General features: G+C 36.6%; 1 protein-coding gene across 2 annotated transcripts in view; it reads right to left on the reverse strand.

The window, feature by feature from the left end:
• TMTC2 (transmembrane O-mannosyltransferase targeting cadherins 2) overlaps window positions 1–23,944 on the reverse strand; it is a 389,698-nt gene that overhangs the window by 188,854 nt on the left and 176,900 nt on the right. The window contains exons 1-2 of one of the 2 annotated variants that reach the window (XM_043447076.1): window positions 17,897–17,907; window positions 5,315–6,143 (exon numbers count right to left, since the gene is read on the reverse strand). In XM_043447076.1, the coding sequence (XP_043303011.1) occupies window positions 5,315–6,062 (748 nt within the window). In that variant the 5' untranslated portion in view covers window positions 6,063–6,143; window positions 17,897–17,907. Of the gene's footprint in view, window positions 1–5,314; window positions 6,144–17,896; window positions 17,908–23,944 lie in introns of those variants that run through there. The other variant, XM_043447075.1, reaches the window with a different exon arrangement.

The following is a 23,944-nucleotide window of genomic DNA, read 5'->3' on the forward strand; positions in this document are numbered from 1 at the left end:
AAACCATAAATTAGAAACACACTCACTATGACAGGCTCTACCCGTCATCGTCATTTGCATCCAATCAGTTAATGACTGGCAGCTGTCTGTATGACCCATTACTGAAGGCAGCAGCTTTCATGTATTTTTATTCATGTATTTTCATGTATTCATATTTTGTTGAAGTAATAGTAGACTGAAGTACTCCAAAATTTGCAAAGGCTTTCAAAGGAGAAAAAAAAAAAAAAAAACTAACTCAATGAAATAACTGTAATCTCAAACACAGTTACATAAGACTGGCTTTAAAGCATTTCTAATCTTTGGCTAGGCTCAAATAACATCACAGACTAAGAAAACACTATCTTAAAGAAGATGACTACCAGTCTCGTAATTGCTAAGGAAGTCATTGTAGCCAGAATATTTATTAGCATGTTAGAAAAAAATCAGGAACCTGGATTTTAAAAATTTTGCCTTGTATCAAAATGGAAGCATATGTCACAGAAGGGACTCAAGGAGTCCAAAACTAACTCCACTGCCAATTCTATTCCTCTTATAAGAGCTGACTCATTGAAAGAGACCCTGATGCTGGGAGGGATTGGGGGCAGGAGGAGAAGGGGACGACAGAGGATGGGATGGCTGGATGGCATCACCGACTCAATGGGCATGAGTTTGAGTAAATTCCGGGAGTTGGTGATGGACAGGGAGGCCTGGCGTGCTGCAGTCCATGGGGTCGCAAAGAGTCGGACACGACTGAGCAACTGAACTGAACTGAACTATTATGAAACATGCTTTAGTATGGAATAACGAAGGGTTAATTTTAAATTTACACTAGATCTGCTTCTATGACTTCAACCCTTTTTTTGTTATTATAAACATACATAATGGCCTGCCTCAGGGAAATAACCTGAGCCAACCACCTGTGAAGGACATGCTCAAGGACTGACAGTCTTTTTACTTTGTTTCCTCACCTCCCCTCCATCTCTATCTATGAGAGAACCTGGCAACCAGGCCCTGACAAGATGATTATTGTGAGGTGCGAGCCTGCCATCTTCTAGGTCAGCTGGCTCCCCGATTAAAGTCTCTTCCTTGCCTCAACACTTCCTCTCGTGGATTTATTGGCCTGTCGTGTGGTGAACAAGCAAGCCTGGACTTGGTAACAAGTATGTGGTACATCAACAACATATTTTACACTTTCACTTCCTTTAATAAATGTACATCTTATCTCTAAATAAGTTCTATAAGTTTTTTAAGGAGGAGGATTATGACTAACATTTATTCATCAGTGTATTCACTCAAAAAGACCTTCTCTCTTCCAGGCACTGCCCTAGTAGCTACATACATACCATTAAAAAAACACAAAACTCCTTGTCTTCTTGGGTCATGCATTATACTGTACAGTGACAACACATTCAAACAATAAACACAGAAATAAGGAAAATATAGGCTGTCAAATGGTCCTAAATGTCATGGGGAAAACAAAGTATGGACAGAGGACAGGGAATGCTAGACAAAGCAGAAGCAGGAGGGTGGCTGCAATTTTAGAAAGAGCAGGCAATTTGACATCAAGCACCTTACTGATAATGCACCGTTGCACCGGAGACCTAAAGGAGTTGAGGGAGACGGAGGTGAGACTACCCCAGGAAACGCGTTTCAAGAAGAAGCAGCAACAAGTGCCAACGCTCTGAGGCCAGGGTTTCCCTGGCGTAGAGACGGCACAACATGTGGGCCAGCAGGGCTGGATTGAAGCCAGCGAAGGCAAGGCTGGGAGACTGCGGTGTCCCGTCTCTGCCCGCATGCTCTGCGTTTGGAGAAATGGGTGTCAGGGGAGCCTTGGAAGCAGTGACCACCACACTCCAGCTTAGGTCTCAAAAGAGTCATCAGGGCTCTGATGAAAGGTAGATGCTAAGGGCGGAAGAAGGAAGCAGGGGTTCAACTCAGACAAGTAAAAGGCTTGGAACTCCTCACTCTGATTCTTACAAGAATGTGCTAAACAAACGGCAAACTCAAGGGAAATCCAATTGCAAAGAGATGAGATTACCTGGAGGAGAGACTGACAGGAGTAACTGGCAATTCTGAGCAGAGCTGCTGAAGGCTGAATGTGGTGGAGCTTAAGTCAGAGTAAGAACCTTACTTCAGAAGTAAGACACTTCTGCCTAGTCTTAGAGGTATCTAACATCTACTCTTTTGTTCCAGGGCCCAGGGACTCCCAGGTTCTTGCACAGAAAAGCCAAGAAACAGGCCTTCCTGGCTCTGCAGAGGACGACAAAAAGAACTTTTATGAAATGATCCTCCTTCAAAACAAAGGTCTCCCCTCCAGGGAAGCAGCTTTACCACAGCTGTTTCCCAGGGCTGTGGGGGGCAGGCACTCCTCTCCCTCTCATCCCCTCTGGCTTTCCTGTCCCAACAAGGAGAGAGAAGGAAAGTTAAGAAACTCTCATACAGGTGACAACCTAGAGACACTATGATTTCATCACCAAAAAAGAGGACACAGCCCTTCTCCGACATTTAACCAACACACCTGCAGGGCTCCAGTATAAAAATGGTTAATTTACAGGAGAAAGAGTTTGGGCTAAAGCCCAAAGACCTTAGAAGAGAAAAGGAAACCAGGGAAATACAATGCCTCCATCTACAGCAAACATTAAATTCAAACCCAACTCAGCGTCAGATTAACATTAAAACTCACACTAAGCCTTTTTTACCTAAATCCCTATTACTAAAACCTGGTAACATCACGTCTGACTCTCACAAAAGCACGCTAAAAGGCAAGAAAATGGAAGCAGGGAGATTCCGCTACAGACTTCTAATAATAATCTGACAAAAGATGGTGGTGACTTGGGCCATGATGGTAGCAGTGGAGATGGTAATACATGGTCAAGTTCTGGATATATTTTTGAAGACAGAACAGAGGGGATTTGCTGATGAAATGGATGTAGGGTAGAAAATAAAAAGAGGAGATATAGATAACTCCTGATTTTCTGGGCAAAGCTTTTGAGAAAATGGAGTTACTATCAACTGAGATGGGGAAGCACTTGGCTGGAGTACAGGTTGGGAAGGGGGTTGTTCAGGAATTCAGTTTTTGATGTCTCAGAGGATTTACAGCCATTTAACTAATAATATTTGAAGTACCTAAATACTATCACACTTCTTAAGTAGTAAGAGACACAAAAATACATCAGACATGCTTAATAACTGTTTTACTGAGTGAACAGATGGATGAAGAAATGACCAATCTTTTTAACCATGTCACCAAAATAATTTCAAAAAAATTTCAACAAAGTCGAAATCATAACTGTCAACAGTATAGTAGCTAATGCTGAAAAATATTCGGGAATTTTTTCACCTACCCTGGGACAGAGACTGCTACTTATAGCAGCATCTCAGGATCAGCCCTACCCTTCTTCAAGAGCAATAGAGTGTGGCAGGGTGCTTGGAGTCCCAGAATAGAGATAATATCTCCCAGCCTTCCTCGTAGTGAGCTGTGGCCCAGAGTCTGGGAGCGAGCATGGGATGGCAATTTCTGTGATATACTCTTAAGAGAATGGGAACACCCACCATTTGTCCCTTCTCTCCCTCTTCCTGTTAGCTGAAGTGCTGAAGTGACACTGAGCCATCTTGGGCCACTTGGACAGGGTGGCCCTACTGAGATGGCAAGGGAACAAAAGCAAAGGAGCACGGATCCAGAAGACCCACGGCGCCATCTTATCAGCTCTGTACTACACAGGCTTAGACCGCCACGAAACAATAACGATTCTATCTTCTTTCAGCCACTGTTATCCTGCCTCTTTGTTACAGTAGCTTAAACTGAAACTTAACCGATACTTTTAATAATTCCTTAAAACAACCCTGTGATGAAATATGCTGGGGTTTTCTTTTAATTCCTTACTGTGTATCTCTTTTAAACAACAGGAGAATAAACTGGCAACCTAGCCATGTTTTATATATTCTCATGTACCAGTGAAGAAAAACTAGCCGAAAAGCATTCTGTAAGAACTCATTCAACAATTTTTATAGCAAGATTCAGGTGCAGACATTCAATAAATTGTGCAGTGCTCACTATGTAAAAAGCCACAGGTAAAGATTTTTCCATGAGAACTGAAGAATTCTATGCTATATATCAGCTCAATTTTAATGTTTCTGCTCCCATTAAAGTCTCTGCAATCTATTAAACATTTTAAGTACCAACAATCAGTCCCTTGTCTTAAAGAAATGAATAGTTGTTCAAGAACTCTAAATTGGTAATCAGATAGGAATGCCACAGTTGTTTGTGGGGCATCTAGATATTTGGATAAATATCCTGATACGTATCAGCAGGCCATTCCATTCATTAGGAACAGTCTCACACATTCAGTATTTGAATACTGGTACAGAAATGTGTTGGAAAAAGTAGAAAAAGCCCAGTTCAAATGCTATGCAAGCTGCCATAATTTAAAGGATAAATCACAAAAAAATAGCTTATGAAGAACAAGACTTTGGCACTATTTACTATGATATATTTTTGTACTTAAAATGTACACTTATTTTCATTCAACTGCTCTCTAGCTTCTGTCATCATTTCCTTGCCTAAACCAGAGAAATCACTGAATTAACAGCTTTTGACTATTCATTTATACTTTAAAGGCTACTTTCTACTCTAGCAATAGATTTTGAGATTTGCTAAAATAATTTTCTAAGTCAAAAGCAATCATGAAAAATATGCTCAATCTTCTCATTGAACAGTAAAAAGTGTATTTCCTTAAGTGACTTAAGGACTTACTTCCAAATGAGAATGTGCAAACTGCTTGGCAACATCCAGATAATTTAGCTTCTGCAAAGCTAAGGATGACTCAATGCTTACACACGCACACACTGACACCTACAGACACGATGCCGGGATTCAGAGGTAGCCTCATCTCCAAATCTTTTAAAAATGTCAGTGTAAGCCTTGTGGTATTTCCTCAGGCGATGCTTGGAAAACAGAAGAGCTAAACTGTATTTAAGTGAGATAACCTGACTTTTATAACACGATGAAAAGAGATGACATCCATATCACTATTTTAAAATGTGGAAATCAAGCACTTTTCTAAATTCTGACAACAGTCAATATTTTTAGACAACAGGAGCTTGAACTCCTCTGGACAAGTATAGTCAGGAACTTAGGAAAACACGTTCCTATTCCAAATATGGAACAATGGAAGTCTCTAAAATGGTCACATTGCTCATCTCAAAAAAAAGAAAATGTTAAAGTAAGTATTACAAGAACCTCTTCTTTAGAAACACTGTTAAAAAGCAAGAAGGAAAGATATAAAAAGGCAGAAAGAGTAAACCATCCAGGTAAAAGCATAAAATAAAATATTACCTTTAGCTGGGTTTACTTTTATCCCTGACCTATACAGCATTTCCTCATTCTGCCAGTCTCCGTTCCTGATTGCCGTCTTGAGTCCATAGAAAACAATTAATGCAGCTGTAGCATAAAAAATCAAGCTCTTGAGAAACCTCTTTTGGACTTTGACATAAAGGGCTCTGGCACCCACTGTAATGAGGAGGCAAAAGCCCATACTAGGAATATACAATACTCGCTCTGCAATTACAAAGCCGACATAGAAAAACAGGTTCGTGGCAGGAACAAAGGGTATTATTAACAAAGATAAAGACAGAACAACTATGTTCTCCGTAGAAGGAAGCTGTGTTCTCTGCGATGCATTGTTTCTAATGCCATTTTCTACTTTGGATGCAAAGCTGGGTTTAATCTCTGAGTTCCCGTACTCCACCTCTGAATGGCAGCTATGTCCATTTGCATTCTGCTTGCCATTTGTTACAGATTTCCCGTTGCATTCTCTTCCTAGGCTTGGGCTCTTCAAACCATAGTAGGCGAGGAGGAGGAGTCCAGTATAGAAGGCCACAGTGTGCAAGTTTCTCCAATCAGAAATTGTTTTGAGCAGAGGCACGGCATCCATTGACCAATCAAAACTGAGGGTATCTGGGCATAGCAACAGCCAAAGGTTCTTGGTTGGCAAGTAGAAGAAGGTGAGCGTGCGAGCCAGGAGGCTGTCCGAATCAGCAGCTGGGTTGTCAGAGTTGGAAAAGCTTGGTGGTTTGTTTCCCATCCAGTATAAACGGGCACCCAAAAGGGAGGTTCCCCAGAAAGTTAACAAACTAATGCTGAGAAAAAGAGACAAGTTCTTCCTCTGAAACCAAAAGAGAGGGGGAAAAATTAAGATCATCATCAATACCGCACAGGAACAGATCATTTAAAAATGAAAAGTATCTTTAAATGGACAACTAAAAACAGAGTATTAGGTTTCTATCTCCTAGTATGGCTTTGTTTCTATCTCCTTTAAACATGCTTTCGGCTTGTGTAAGCTTAAAAAAATTGACTATGGAATCCAATTCTGTATACAACTTTTCATGAGTTATCTTTTCCTCTTGTTTCTCGCTAAATACCAGTAACCAGAGCTTCAATTTCTTGACCTCTATAAAATGGGTTGAAAATATTTTCCTCCCAAAACTGGTATTAAGTCAAAATGAGACCACAATATAAAGTACTCAGCACTGTATACGGAATATAGTAGACATCTAATAAATGTCTTCTTTCATTTTATAGTTTAGATTCTGGGGAAAACAAAAAGCAGGCATGTCAAAAAACTTGGAGTTGACAGGATTCTGCGCTCAAAGGAAAAAGAGAATTTAGCTATAGGTATACCCCACTTTTCAAATGTTCACTTAATACCACTTTGCTTTTACAAAAGACCTAAATTAGTACCTATTCTCATTTGCAACAACAACAAAAATGCAAAGAGGATTTTCACTTTTACCAAAAAAAAGGTGAAAAGTGAAAACAGGTTCAGCATTTGTTTTTGTAGGGAGCCATCTACAGAGGCAGTTACAAACAGTGAGAGTGGGATCAGCAAGCTTTTTCCCCAGGAACTACACTCAGAGCATCAAGCTGTCACGGCTTTAAACTGTTTCAGTGACCATCTGCACTTTGTCTCCATTTATTTTGTACATCTGCTACCAAGATGTTTCCTAAGGTAATATAGCTTATTTGCTTTATGCTATTTCAGCTTACAAAAGGTTTCACAGGAACAAATACTTTCAGATAATAAGGGAAACTGTGGTATGTCTATGCCAGTCCCTGTTTAACTATCTTGATCTCTTTGCAGAATTTATAAAGCAGGCTTTCATCTGCTATCTTGTGCTCTCAATGACATCAGTGATAATAAACATCTAATAAGACTCCTCATGAATCCTAAAACTTTTCGTGTCAATGATAACTTTTTAAAAGTAAAATGGCTTTAGTATAAAGACAAAACTGAGGGAGGAAGGCCAAAGGGCATCACTGTTAATAAGTAATTTCTGGCAAACTCTTTCAACCCAAATAAAAATTTAGTTAAATTCACTAAATTTAAGTTCCGAAGAGGCAGTGGGAAAGGGAGAAGAGCTGACACCATTTCCCAACTGGAATGCTTCACTGCTCATGTTTTCTCTTACAAAGATCGCACAGAATGCGTGCACACTTTCTGTCACTATATAAAACTGTCTTCCTCAAAGACATTCAGAAAGGTGCCTGGAACCATACAAAGGATATGCCAAATATTTAGCTTAAAAAACAACCTGTAAAAGGTAACAAAAGCAAAAATAAACAAGTGGGACTACATCAAATTTAAAAGCTTCTGCGCAGCAAAGGAAACCATCAAACAAAATAAAAAGGCAAACCACTAAAAATGTGAGATAGTATTCGCAAGTCATGTATCTGGTCATGTATATTTTTAATATACAATATATATATAGAACTCACATAACTTAAGAGAAAAAAACAATCTTTTAAAAATGGACAGAAGATCTGAACAGACATTTTTCCAGGGAAGATAGAGAGATGACCAACAGGTATATGAGAAGGTGTTCAATATCACTTATCCTCAGGGAAATGCAAATCAAAATCACAATGAGATAGAAAGTGTTGGTGAGAAAGTGAAGAACAAGGAACACTTCTGCACTTTTGACGGGAATGCAAAGTGGTGCAGCCACTACAGAAAACAGTGCAGAGGCCTCTCAAAAAATTAAACATAGAACTACCGTATGATTCAGTAATTCCACTTCCGGACATCTGTCCAAAGAAAATGAAATCTCTATCTAGAAAAGATACCTACACACCCATAATCACTATTTACTGCAACATTATTTACAACAGCCAAGACATAGAAACAACCTAAGTGTCCATCAGTGAATGAATGGATAAAGCAAATGTGCTATATATGTACAATGGAGTATTACTCAACCATTAAAATATAAGTTCTGTCAACTGCAACAAGAGACCCTGAAGGTATTATGCTACGTGAAATAAGTCAGACAGAGAAGAACAAACACTGTATGATCTCACTAGTAGGCGGAATATTAAAAAACAAAAACAAAAAAACTGAACTTGTAGATAAAAACAGACTGGGATTGCCAGAAGCAGGGGTTGAGAGGACAGCCAAAATGGATGAATGGGTAAAGACAGTCAAAAGGTAAAAAAAAAAAAATGTCCAGTTACAAGATAAATAAGTTCTGGAGATGTAATATATAGCATGGGGATGGTAGTTAAAAACATTGTCCTGTATATTTGAAAGTTGCTAAGAAAATACATCTTAAATGTTGTTATCACAAAGAAAAAACAAATCTGTGTGTTTGTGGTGATGGATGTTTGCTAAATTTACTGTGGTATTCATTTTGCAGTATATACATATATCAGATCATCATGTAGTATACATAAAACTAATTCAATGTTAAATGTCAATTACATCCCTCCCCAAAAAATAAAAAATCCTAGTCCACAAAGCAATGTATTTTGAGCATGTACAAGTTCTATGAAAACAGTGTCTTATCATATGATGCAACCATTACTGAACTCTCCTCCTCTGACTGTCTCTCATTCACCCCAGCTCTACTTGCTAGAAGCCACAGAACTCATCCGGGGTCATCTGCTCCACCTCTACTCTGAACCTATGTCAACAAGGATCATGATATTACCAATTTTTATTAAATACTAATGACATCATCTTAACTTTTCTTCATCTTCATAGTCATTTACCCAACTTCCTACTGGGCACAGTCAAAGATACATTAGGTACCTCAAACTCAAACTCCCCAAAACAGAAATTTTTCATTAATGTCAGATCATTCCCTGGTGGCTCAGTCGGTAAAGAACCTGTCTACAATGCAGGAGACCCAGGTTCAATCCCTGGGTGGAGAAGATCCCATGGAGAAAAAAATGGCAACCCACTCCAGTATTCTTGTTTGGGAAATGCCATGGTAGAGGAGTCTGGTGGACTACAGTCTATGGCGTCGCAAAGAGTCAGACATGACTGAGCGACTAACATACACACACATTAATGCTAAATTCACAGAATTAACTGCCTAAAATTAACTGTTTAACAAGTGTTAAAACATTTGTGGCAGATTCCTGCTCAAAATTAATTTATGTAATGCTATATAGAATTTTTAATGATGGGGGAGGAATGTGTTCATTAGCCACCAATCTTTCCATTTCAGGTCTGTCCTAGCAAAATCCAATGTTTGAAGACACACTTTTATCTAAGGATAACATCTACAAACTATTCCTTTGCTCCTCTAAAATTCCATCCAGTAAAAGTTCTAAAATTTCTTGATTTTAAGGGAGAAAACCCACAAAACCATAAAAGTTGTAATACTTTGTTAGATCAATCACATAATTGAGTATTCTTAGATTACACAAAGGAGAAACATATTATTTGACAAAGACAAATGAGGCAAGGTACCAAGTTATCATAAAGAAGACAGATCTGGGAAAACAATTCAACAATTCAACTGAATTTGTACCAAAAGTCCATTTTGTAACTGAGTATTAACCAAGTGCTCTAAATGTAACTAGGGCCATTCTACTACAGTATCTTCTGGTGGGGGTAAGCAGAGAGAATGAGGGGGAGGAAGAAGGCATTACAAAAACAGCTATAGTCAGGCAAGAAAAGTAAGGGAGTAAGAGAATTACATGGGGAGAGAAATGTAATCAGGTTTTTTGCTGGTCATGAAACTCCAGAATAAGTTAGTCTTCAGTTCAGTTCAGTCACATCCTACACTTTTCAAGCCCATGGACTGCAGCATGTCATTTCCCTGTCCATCACCAACTCCCAGAGTTTTCTCAAACTCATGTCCACTGAGTCAGCGATGCCTCTAACCATCTCATCCTTCATCGTCCCCTTCTCCTTCTGTCTTTAATATTTCCCAGCATCAGGGTCTTTTCAAATGAGTCAGGCCTTCGCATCACATGACCAAAGTAATGGAGCTTCAACTTCAGCATAAATTAGCCTTAATGATTACATGATTCTGATTATAATTATATAATCATAAGTTAGCCTTAATGATTATATAATTTTTATTCCTATAGAAATGTCATAAGGCAAAACTATCTTATTCATTAATTTTTAATAAAAGTATCATTATATTAAATTTTAATAAAATATTATAAAAATAAATCATTAAGAATTAAGATATGATAAAATGATTCTAGTCTTAATTATGATGGAAGAAAATATCAATACAGTCAACTACAAAATAAAGATGTGAGTAATGAAGACAATTCAATGATAAATATTATATAAGAAGGCTGCGTGCATGCTCAGTCTCATCCGACTCTTTGCAACCGCATGGGCTGTAGCCCACCAAGCTTCTCTGTCCATGCGATTATCCCGGCAAGAATACTGGAGAGGGTTGCCATTTTCTTCTCCAGGGGATCTTCCCCAACCAGGGATTGAACTCGCATCTCTTGTGTCTCCTGCATTGGCAGGCAGATTCTTTACCACTGAACTACCTGGGAACCCCTAAGGCTAAGTGCTGAGAAAATGAGAAAAATAAAAAGGCCTGAAAAAGAAAATGTGCGTTAACATAAAGTATTTTACATTTTAAAACATTTTCGTGTACAGTCTCTAATCTAAACAACTGACATAATAACCAGGATCAAGAGACCCAAAGGTTCTGAAGTGAGACATTCCCTATGCTCATTCTCCCATAATGGCAAAATCTACATGGGCTAAATAAATGACACTATGAAAGGAAACTGAGCTAATAGGTTACAGACAATTAAGGCTAAAATTTTAAAAGTAGAAGAATTTCTAAAGCCTTGAGGTAGGTTCATACTTTAAAAAGTGGTAGCCAAAGATTGAAATTGTGTCTCTTTAATGCCTTCTCATAGAATTTTGTTTAAATTATCATCTATAAGAATGGGACTCTGATAAAAACCAAGTCTCTCTTCTAACCTCATATTCACTAATCCTGTGGAGATGGAAAGCTTTAATTTCTTGATTTTGGTCACTAAACTCTGATTTATGGATTAAGTCAAATTAACAATTTTGATTGAGCTACAACTAGGAGCCAGGTGACCATGTGATTAGCCTCAGCACCTCTGCACTGTTTTGTTCTCCAAGTGGGGCAGCAAAATAATTCAACACAGGTATTCCCAAGATAAAGCATGAGAAATCTGATGAGCTACAACCTTACACTTGAAAGTCAAAACTGGTAAAACATGACATACAGAAGATGAGATTTCAAAGTCTGGGACATTTAAACATGATCTGGGCATAACCAATGACTGAGAACATTGTAAAATGATTGCAATATAACAAAAAAAAGTCTAATCGGTTCATTCAACACATTAATAAGGCTTATTTACATGGCAGACACTCCTCTTTTATGTACTGGATATACACCTGTAAGAAGAAATGAGAGCCCACATATTCTTGGAGCTTCACATATTCTACTTTGTCTAGAAAAATACTTTGGAAGGAGAAGGATCACAGTGGCTTCAATGATAGTTTTCAAACCTAAAGGATGATCAGTATCAACTGTGAGCTTTTAAAAATACTGATGCTCTAGTATAAGATCTCCACAGGAGATTATAACACAGGCAAGGTTAAGAATCATCGAATATTTTGACCTTATTATTAACACTGAAAATACTGTTGGACTCTAGCTTTCATTTCACAAAGTCTAAGGCATATTTTCCTCACATGCTAAATGAAGGAACCATAAAGAAATGTAAATAATGCTTCCTTTCAGGCTCTGGGACAAATTGAATTCCTAGTGTAATAAATGAGTGCCATGAAGGTCAGACTACAAAGAAATTGAGATCTTTGGAATAAGTAGAGTTTAGGGTTGAAATATCCAAGTCTTGTTGCAACATACAGAAGACAAAGGGTTTGTTCTCAGAAAAAAAAAATGAGTCTTCTAAGTATGAATCACAAAATAGCAAATAATCCAATAGTATATACGTATATACAGGTGTGAAACTACAGACATGAAATTCATAGAAAAGAGAACAAGAAATATTTGAAAAGATGCTCAATCTCAATAATCAGTGAAAACTAAAGTGGAAAGAACATATTTCAAATAAACTTAAGCAAAAAAAAAAAAAAAAGAACTGGATATTAAAAGTCCCTGAAATTGTGCTGAAATGAGAATTACCACACACTAGGGAAAAAACATAAATTGTGCAAATTGGGTAAGAAATTTGAAAGTGTTTAGAGAAATTAATAATTTGTATCCCCTATCATTTGGTCATCTGAATTTAGTTACATACTCTTTAATAAAACCTCTTAGATCTGAAAACAATGTCATCTAATGAAGCATTATTAATAAAAGCAAAAATAAGGAAAGAACTAAAAACTTCATTACATCAATATGAAAATAAATTATGGTTATGATCATATGATCTAATCTATAATGTAATTAAAGGGAAAGCATATAAATAATCTCTATATATAGTATACAGCTACGTACATTTATATAAATATATATCAAATGAAAAATACTATATAGCAATTAAGGCAGACAAATCATTTTATAGTAACATAGCTAATGAAAAATCACTGTGTAAAATATGCATATTATAAAATCATATTAGCCATTCAGGAAATAATACTCTGTTTTTTAACAAATGCACACATATGTTTGTAAAGGTTTTTTGTTGGTTTGTTTATTTTTTCCAAGTCTAGAAACAAATAAACCAAACATAAAATGATGAAATATCTGGGACAGGATATGGCAGGGAGATGGACTGATAGGTAAGAAACAAAGGTAGCTTCAAATTTCTGAGTAGTTGCTATTTATTCATAGCCCCTCAAAATTTATTACAAAAAACAAAAGGTTTGAAGATCTGTTATGCCTAAACTTATATTTCTTGAGCTTAAAAGATAATTTTTCTGCTTTGAAATATACAAATAATGTTAACAAATCTAAATGATGGTTATAGGCATTTAAGTATCTGATGTGTTAGTACATAATTTTCTATATTTAATAATTAAGGTAGCTATTTTAATTTTCTTAATTAAAAGATCTTTTCCATGTTCCTATTCAATCTATCTATAATTATTTTGCAATCTTTACCCTAATTTTCCTAGAAAATCTCTTAATTTCACAATATACACTGGCTGGCATACAAAATTATGATAATGTTACCCTACTCTTTTATATCTGGGGTAAAATAACTGACACATCTTTGAATTCCCAGAAGTTAATATACACTCTGACATTTGTAGGTATTCAAATAAATTATTCTTAAACTAACTCTGACCCTCAAACCAAGTCTGTTTAAACCTATCATCTCACACATTTTGAATCTTGTTATGCTAAATCCTCATTCCTAATCCCTTATGAAGGGCAATAAATTAAACAATATTGCACAACTCCAAGGCTATTTTAAAATAGCTTGGTTATCATCATATACAGAAAGCTGGCCTTGTCACCTATATAGCATAACATTTTTTGCCTGTCTCAATCTCTCTCCATGAAGAGTACACAAAAAAGCAATGACATATGTTCTGGAGAAACACTGTTCTGACTATAATTTCATTCCAAAAGTAGAATTTAAAATGGGAAAATGGCTAGATCCCTAAAAAAACTCTCATCAAACATATTTTATGTCAATTATTGGATGGATGGGATTCCTTCATGGTTTAATTCACTATCACTACAAAATGATATAAATCTGCTTCATGAAAGCCTAATTTCTCTACAAATTCAAATATGTTCTTTTTTTAAAATTCTCCTTTAACATAAAAAGAGAAACCAGATCTAATCTCCATTTCATCTTAAAGAATTATGTATTTCTAATCACAAAATTTTAGAGATTTTTCTGGAACTGTCAAATAGAAAATCAGATAAGAATATAAAATTCATAGCTGACAATTTTATCTCTCGTCTTTGGATACTAATGGAATAAAAAGATGTAGCTAGAGCTTAACCAAATAGTGAGAAATTTATCATAAAATATCAAAGTCTTTCCCACACGTCACCTGAAATATGAAGGCAAAGCTGATGAGAAGACCCTGCCACATGAATTAGTGGTGATGTCTTTATAAAAGCCATACAGTGATTTTTCCCTCCCATGGGAGTCTTTGACTAATGAAATAATATAAGAGAAAAGCAAAAATCAATTACAACAGCTCCCCTCTATATTGTTCAAGGAAAACTACCATTCATGATGGCAGCTCCAATACTGCCTTCTGCTCTCACATTTTGTGAGACAAAAAGGAAACTGAAAAGAATTGTTTCAGACTCAAGAAAAATGTAAACATTCCGCCTTAGAGTATTAAAACCATCATGAGACTCACTTTTTGGCAAACTAATGAAAATAAATTACTTAAGCATAAGGCTCATTTAATTCCAAATTAAGCCCTTGGCAATGATAGTAGTGCAGTAATAATAAAGTAGATAAAAATCAGTATCTGAAAGTTATAAGAATAACTGAGAGAAAAGACTATACAGACATAACAAAAGTTGAGCATCTTCTATTTTGAATTCACCATTCATCACTGAAGTCATAAGCTTTTGTTATATCAACAATACAGGATTTCACCTTGATGTTCTCCTTTCTGAAATAGTTCTCACTGGAGACTCACCCCAAAACATTAATATAAAAACAGATTTTTCTGAATACATGACAAGAAGGCATGCATGGCTAAAAGTATAACTGGATATTTTTTCCTAGAATATATTCTGAGATTAATCAGTTTTGCCATAATCAAGTTTTCAGGGTAGTTCTGTTTCCCTTCAAAGAAAAAATTGTTTTCCTTATTAATAATTACCCTACATACAACATTAGAAACTTTTTTCTATACCAACTAACAGACAAGATAAAATAATTTTAATATTTGATATTTCAAAATTATAAAGAGGTTCAATGGGTGGGTTCCTCCAGTCTTTGTAAGGAAAGAATTTAAAAACTGAGAGCATTAAAAAAAATGTTAGTACATTAAAAAAAAAAACATATGTTAGCAAGTTACTTAACACTTTATATTATAAGGAATTTTTTCATTTATTCACACTGATTCTAGAATATACTATAATACTTTTGGTTAAGTTTGGCCATGTATTAGAAAGTATTCCTTATATCCAGGCAAATATTGAACAGCTTCATAAAATCAGATAAAGATTAAAATTTACTGATGAAACCATACAGACTTTTTAGACAAGATTATAACTTGTCCAACAAGATTTTCATCAAGGGAAGAGTATGGCCATATAAAAATCCAAAGAGTTTCAAAGCATATTCATGTATGTGATACACTGAATAATACATGATATTTATCCAAAGTTTAAAATCAAATATATTTGGATTTGGTAATAAAAAGCAACCAGAAACAACAGGATTTTTAAAATTTCAATCACAACAATTAGCCTATTTGAAATTTTCTCTTCATGTGATATGTCTTCATGTGATACTAGCTAACATTGAAGAAAATGGACATTAAAAATTATTTTTAAATGTTATGTAAAGAGAAAAAATCTAAGATGACCATCTATTGTTCTTTCATTTAAGTAAGTATTGTTCTTTTCATTTAAGTATTGTTTCAATTAAGTATTGTTCTTTCATTTAAGTTCTTTCATTAAGTTGAAAACTCCTTAATTTTACTTAAAATTTTGCTTTAGTTATTCCTTAAAAGGTGTTACCTAGTGTTCACATCTTGATTTCAAATACCATTTTCCAATAAAAAGAACCAAGGTTCTTTGGAGAAATATACTGATTTTAGGCCTGGGCCAGGAAATATAGAAGGTGAGCCTGGAGAATCTTCTAGTGCTATAAAGTAAGAAAGTGCTCAACAAACATACACCCCCCCCCCCCCCCAGGATACAGCAAAGGGTCACAGGGACAAAGGAGCATACTTAAAGAGCTCCCCTGGCCAAAGCCAGACAATCTGAGCAATAAAAGAAGTAAAGTAGTATTAGGTTATAATCTAAAGTATAAAATATCCATGAGTCTATACTGACAAATGATATAATAAAATGATATGAGAAAATTGTTACAAGAGGGAATATAACTTTACAAGAGAAACTTGAAAAACACTATCTCAGCCAAATGATCAAGGGCAACCTGAACAGTGATAAATCACACTGATAGAATGTACCCTTCATTTCTGATATTCTGTGATGAAAATGTCACTTTATCGGTGTGCTTCCTTTCAAAACCAAAAAATCCAGTCTAATCATGTGAACAACATCAAGCCAATTCCAATGGAGAACATTTTACCAACTATCTGACTAGGAATCCTCAAAATTGTCAAGTTTATCAAAAATAAAGTTTTGCAAAACTGTCAAAACCAAAAGGAGCTGACGAAGACATGACAAATAAATGTAATGAGCTCTCCCAGATGGCATCCTGAAACAGAAAAAAAAGGGCATAAAGAAAAAATGAAGGCAATTTGAATAAACTATGAACTTTATAGCATGTATCAGCATTGGTTAATTAATTGTAACACATATACTATACTGGTGTAAGCTGTCAATAACTGGCAAAACTATATTTGACTATATGAGAACTCTGTTCTACTCAATTTTTCCATAAACCTAAAACTGTCCTAAAAAATAAAGTCTATTCTAAAGAATGGTTGTTACTAAAGTAAGAGTTACTAGAAACCAAGTGAAATTAAATAGATGGTCTCTGATGGGACAATATCTAGGAGCCAAGAAATATTAACTGAAAAATTAACATCAACATAAATGTCTGTTAACATTTTACATGTCTTCAAAATTCAAAGGACAGCATAAAAGAATGAAGTAAATGACCACTGAATTCGGGTTAAATGATCACAGCTGATTATATGGACTGTATGAGAGATGATATACTGATTTCAAATCCTGTTTTGAGTTTCGTCTGGCATTCCACAGCTTTTGTTTTACTAGAAACCTCCAAAAGAGAAACAAATATCCTGGGAAGGACGCTTCTAAACCCATGGCTAGGGTGTTTTGGTTGGCATGGTGACCCATTCTTCCTCATTAAGCTAACATGGGGAAATTAAGCAGTTAGCAATTCCTTGCGCACCCGTGGCGAGCTGCTTCCATAGCTAACTATTAGAAACTGAAGTACCCGAAGAGTTCAATTACTGAAACTGCACGGGTGTGCCACAGCCCCTAAACCATTACACTAAAAGCTACCCCCTTAATGCCAGCCTTCAGAGTAATCTTGTTTAGCTTAAAATAAGAGGTTTAACGCTTCCCACCAGGCAGTGCGCTATGGTCAAATCAGGCTAGCCATGAAACAATCCAGCCTTTATGAAGAAAATATGTGAAGAAAATAGCCTCGTGACCTAAGAAACAAAAAATGCTTTAAACCAAAGAAGACACCTCTCTGACTGTTGAAACACTTTCGGTTCTTACTAAACTACTTTCCCTATATTTTACGATGACACACAATAAGGGGAGAAATCAAAATAAAAGTGCTCAAAATTAACAGAATTGGGAAAAGGAACTCTTTTTCTATCGATCTCTCAAGTGGGCAACTGCACTGCAAATGCATTTCCTGTGCCAATGGATTAAAGGGCAACATTCTTTTAACTCTGTGGCTTCAGTGCCACAGACCAGCCATTATGAGATGCGTTCCAGTCTCATTAATGAGGTAAGCATGTGAGCCAGCATTTTGGAAACATAAAGAGACAAATTATAATGAGACTTCACTCAGTGGGGAGGCCAAGATACAGCAGTCTTCTCTCAAAGAGAATAGACAGCTATTTAATGTGTGTGGGAGTTTTCCTACGAAGATACAAAAGATGCTAATAAGAAAATAAAGATTTTATATGTATATAAACAAAAAACACACATACCTTTATAGGTAGGTTTTCATTAATAAGCATAATTTTAATGCTTAATGTCTTGGCATGGAAATGTGTTCCCATTCTATAATTATACTTATCTTCTGCTAGATACGAAGAGTAAATTCAATGTCTAAATGAACAAATGATCATTTACTTATTCTTCATCTATACAATCCACAGGTGGATTTTGTCTATATTCTCAAAATGCTCACTGATATAAAATAATATTCTTTTTTTGATTGGGAAACTGAGGTAGAGTAATTAGAGTCTTTGAAAGAAAATTTTCACCTGGGAAAACATCCATTAATTTTTCAAATTCTCTCAATATCTGGTGATTACAACCATTCAGAAATTCCCAGACAACCTCTGGCACAAACTTAGACATAGTAATTATTAGTCATTTGGAACAGAATTAAACAGAACTGGAATCCTCAATAAGAACACTTGAGTAGAACATTCTGGGCTTACTAAGCAAGAACAGGGATCATCATCTCTCCCACCCTTTACCTCAGGCTAAAGACAAACAGAATAAGCAAACACCCATGCCAGATTTTCAAGTGATCAGAGTAGGAAGCGAAGTTATGGTTACTAGACTCTATTACAGAACAAAGAACTCTTCTTTCAAATATTTTTTGGGTGGACAATTTGGTTTCTTCCATTGACTACAGAAAGAGATGTGAGGAGCAGCAAAGTAGTGATGTCAGCTGTAACTAAGGCTAGTTGTTCGAAAATACCTTAAACCAAAAACTGAGTCTAAGAATAGGTGATGTGGGCAAAAACAAAAACTATACCCTGAGTTCTCAAAATCACTGCAGATGGTGATTGCAGCCATGAAGTTAAAAGACACTTACTCCTTGGAAGGAGAGTTCTGACCAACCTATTCAGCATATTAAAAAGTAGAGACATTACTTTGCCAACAAAGGTCCGTCTAGTCAATGCTGTGGTTTTTCCAGTGGTCATGTATGGATGTGAGAGTTGGATTGTGAAGAAAGCTGAGCACAGAAGAATTGATGATTTTGAACTGTGGTGTTGGAGAAGACTCTTGATAGTCCCTTGACAGCAAGGAGATCCAACCAGTCCATCCTGAAGGAGATCAGTCCTGGGTGTTCATTTGAAGGACTGATATTGAAGTTGAAACTCCAATATTTTGGCCGCCTGATGCAAAGAGCTGACTCATTTGAAAAGACCCTGATGCTGGGAAAGATTGAAGGCAGGAGGAGAAGGGGACGACAGTGGATGAAATGGCTGGATGGCATCACCAACTCAATGGACATGGGTTTGGGTGGACTCCAGGAGTTGGTGATGGACAAGGAGGCCTGGCGTGCTGTGGCTCATGGGTTCACAAAGAGTTGGACACGACTGAGTGACTGAACTGAACTGAGGAGGTTCTCTCACATCTATGCATCTTATTACTCTAAAAAAGAATTTCTTATGAAAATAGTAAAAATAGATGGCAATACTTATAAATAAAGAGGATGGCTTTTCTAAGAGCACCAATATTTGTACCATCAAATAAGCATTTTTAAATGCATGCCTTTATTAGCTGAAATTAATCATCAAAAGGGCTACCCTCAAATAATACTTTATGAATAATAAACTAGTTGCATGTTTCATATTATGCAGACACAGAAATGATTGATATAGATGCCAAGTGGCCATGAGCCAGATGTTTGGGAACAGATGAAAATACAAGCAAGTTTTTCAGTTCAAGTTCTGTTCTGATGGACTCTCCAAGTATGTCTTCTTGCCAGAAGCAACTTGGCAAAATGCAATTTTGGGAGCCTTTTGGTAGTAGCTACCAATCTAAACAGATGAAATCTTTGTGTAAATGCTATCCATCTAATTTCTTTTTTCCCCTCTTTTAATGTGAGATTTGAAATTAAATTTTAAACATACACTGATTTTAAATATTATATCTGTGAACTGAGGTGCTTCAGAAAGTTCATTGCCAACTTCACGAGATTTTGAGACAGAAAGGAATTTGACAACTGTGAAACCTATGTAACCACTGCAGTATTTGTCTTCCACCTGAATAAGACTTTAATACAACCCAAAAGTTTGATCTGACTTTAAGATAGTTTGAAAAAAAAATTCTGCATTTATTAAATACCTATTTTGAGGACCATTAAAACTCTCCCCATTAATCTTCCCTTTTTAGCTTGTCCAGATTTTGTAGCTATCATTAAAGAATGATATTGCTAACTATTTCAAACTGGGTTAAAATCTAGTATTTTTTAAGATGTAGATCTTTGATTTTAGTAATATCAATTTTAATAACTCCTAGATTTAAGTAAGAATTACTGCAAAAATCTCTCATGAGACTTTAAAACATATTTTAGATAATTCTTTCAGCCCAACACAACTCCAATTAGCACTAATCAATGCCATACCCTAATTATTTAAAATTAAATAAACTGAAGTTACATGTGCAAACATTTTGCAATTCACCCTGCATCCATTTCTCTTTTCAAGTTAACTCATAAGATAAGACAACTTGTTTTAATAGATTATTATCACTGGATTACATCCAAAAAGCATTTGTCTTATGGGAATTCTGTCTGCTTTAATAGTTGTGGTTTAGTGGATGCTCCCGGGCTAAACTGTCAATCATTTTGATTGGCTCCTGGCCCCGAGAACCCTACTGGGACTCAAGCAAGAAGTTTTTTCCAGGTGTGTGACTGGCACTCAGTAAGTCTAGAGGAAGCAAAGGGGAAGGGGAAGGAAGTGATCGGTTAAAATATCTGACTGGAATGCTCTGGCTTGTTATTTCATATTTAACATGCCCTTGTTTAAATGCACTGGTCCCTGTTCCCTCATGATGTGATGTGTTAGGCACCTTCAAAACAGCAATAGACACCAGCAATGCTTAGAAGTGTAGAAAACTCATGCAACCATTGCCATGGGCAAGTCAAACATTAACAAAACCCAAAGATGAAAAATCATAACACTGTGCTATAAATTTTGATAGCTAGACAATAATAAAAATTACAGGATACACTTGAGTCTTTATTTAGCCTCTGTGGCTCAAATATTCCCTTTTAAGGAGTACCAGGAAATTCCATTCTCGAATAGGTTCTATTCGAAGAACTCCTAAATACACCAGCACTTTTACAGTGAGGATCAAATTTCTCAAAAAGTCATTTCTGTTCTACTATGGGTCATATCTCAAATCTACCCACGTATCTTGTTCCTTCAATAATATAAATAAATTCAGGTCATCCAAATGATATGCTAACATGACTACAAATTAAGCTCCATTCTATTTTTCTGTGAGAGAGCAGATATTACGAGGAAAGAGAATTGTGTGTAATTGCCTAATGAATTCAAACACCTGTTAAGTCATTTTATCCCTCCCAGATGAGGTCCCAGCATCTAGTAAAGACAGCAGTGCCTAGAAAACAATGTTCTTGTCTGTCATAATATTTCATTGGGAAAAAAAAAAATATTTCATTGGAGTGCGGGAGTAATCATTTATTAGGAGGAGTAACACTAATTATGAAGGTTTAGTAAACATTATACAGAATGTTTTTACATATATTATCTCAAGGAATTCTTTCTAAAACCTTGTTTGTAAACTTTGTGAATTTGTATTTCATAAAAGGGTTGGTCAAACTCAGATGAAATAGGTTGCCCAGAATCCCAGAGTTAATGGGTAGAAGGACTAAGACTCGAAGTTATATCCTTTAAAAGTCCAAGGTGCCATGTCCTAGCCGTGGCCCCCACCAAACCACACAGTTCCCATTTTGTGACCACTGCCTCCAGTCCTTCACCCTCAGGTTCTTTAACCTGCTCTCACCCTCTCCAACCTCTAAGTGATATCCAACATGAAAGACCATTCACTTCCACAGGAGAAGCTCAAAAAGCCACAGATGGGCAAATATTAGAAGAGGCCTAGAGATCAGAGATATCTATTTGTAAAATCCCAGAACTCCGGAGATTTCTCTCCTCAATGTTTACTTCTGCAAGTGAGGAAATGGATGCCCATTGAGTTTATATGTGCTCACCAAGAACACAGAGCTATCTGGTCAAGTTCGGGATGAGAAATTTCACCTGTCTTTGTGTGTGTGGCATGGAATGTGATCCCTCTGTTTCTATTCTTAATCATACTCTGCAACAAAAATCTACAATAATTCAGGAATAGACTCCAATGTTTCTGACCTAGTATTCAAAGCTATCCAAAATCTGGCCCACCTTTACTACATAAACTTCAAAATTATCAAGTTATCAGCCTCATTACTCTATATATGAAGCAACTTTGCATCCATCTACCGAATGCTGCCACTATGATAAATGTTCTTTTTCACCTCCGGCTTAAATTCCACAAGAGATTCCCCAACTTCTCCAGGCTACATTAATCCCCGCCTTCTCAAAGCTCTCCAGTTTTATAAATTTCTACCATATATGAAAGATATATTGTAAAGGTCAAGTCTGAAGGTGCTAAGGCCCACAGTGACACTAAACACATATAATCTTAATGATTATCAGAAGTCTCACTGCTCCCACAGAAATACAAGCTTCTAGAGGCTAGGGGTGTGTCTGTTTACTTCGCTAAAGTAATCATATCCATAGTAACTGGACCAGCACCTGACACTAAATGAAAAGACTAAACAAAAGAACAAGGAACCAAGACAGCAGTCTAGAAGGGAGTTGGAGGGCAGATATGAGGGTGGTTTTAGATACAGCAGAATCTTGACACAATGATCAAACTTTCCAATCAGATCTCTCTAGTCTACATACCTATAAAAGACAATATAGAGAGGGAGTCCTTTACCCCAATGGCACCCCACTCCACTACTCTTGCCTGGAAAATCCCATGAACAGAGGAGCCTGGTAGGCTGTAGTCCATGGGGTGGCTAAGAGTGGGACACGACTGAGCAACTTCACTTTCACCTTTCACGTTCCTGCATTGGAGAAGGAAACGACAACCCACTCCAGTGTTCTTTCCTGGAGAATTCCAAGGCCGGGGGAGTCTGGTGGGCTGCCATCTATGGGGTCGCACAAAGTCAGACACAAGTGAAGCGACTTAGCAGCAGCAGCAGCAGAGACACAAAGAGGTAAAATCAGAATTCCCAGATCAGGCCATCATTTAAAACAGCAGGCTTTATTTATTCATTCCTTCATGCAACCAGTTGCCTCATTAAGATAAGGAAGAAAATATTACAAATCATTGCCAAAAAAATCTGAAATAACCTTAAAAAGGGCCAAATGTAAAATTGCACTTTAAAAAAAATCCTTAAACAATACTGACTAAAATGTAACATTTATACAACATTCAGGACTAAAGATTGTGGCTTGATGAGTTTGAAAGAAAGGGAAAGAGATGCCAAATTCACATGGATCCTTACAGATTCAGTTAACCTGGAAAACTCAATCAATACTTCTAATGATGTTTGATTGCCAAGTGCTCTTCATTCAAACAAGACTTTCCCAGTGGCACTCGTTGTAAAGAACACGCCTGCCAATGCAAGAGATGTAAGAGATGCAGGTTCAATCCCTGGGTCAGGAAGATCCCCTGGAGGAGGAAACAGCACTCCAGCAGTCTGGAGAACTGTCTGGAGAATCCCATGGGCAGAAGAGCCTGGTGGGCTACAACCCACGGGGCTGCAAAGAACTGGATACGACTGAAGCGACTCAGCACAGCACGCCTCATTCAAACAGAAGGAAATGGCCAATTTTCAAAAAGACAGGATGAAAGTTATAACACAGTAATATGGTCAAACTTTCCACTACCTCCCAACTGGCATTTACTTCTCAGTTGTTTTTTCTCTTTTTTTTTTTTTCAGTGACAGCTCCCCTTCATGATAAAAATGCTTGGCCTTTGTATAAAGAGGAATAGATAAATATCCTCAGCATCTCTTTCTTAATAATTTGCAAAAAAAAAAACAAAAAAA

Source organism: Cervus canadensis, chromosome 25, assembly GCF_019320065.1.
Source record: "Cervus canadensis isolate Bull #8, Minnesota chromosome 25, ASM1932006v1, whole genome shotgun sequence".
Classification (NCBI taxonomy): Eukaryota; Metazoa; Chordata; class Mammalia; order Artiodactyla; family Cervidae; genus Cervus; species Cervus canadensis.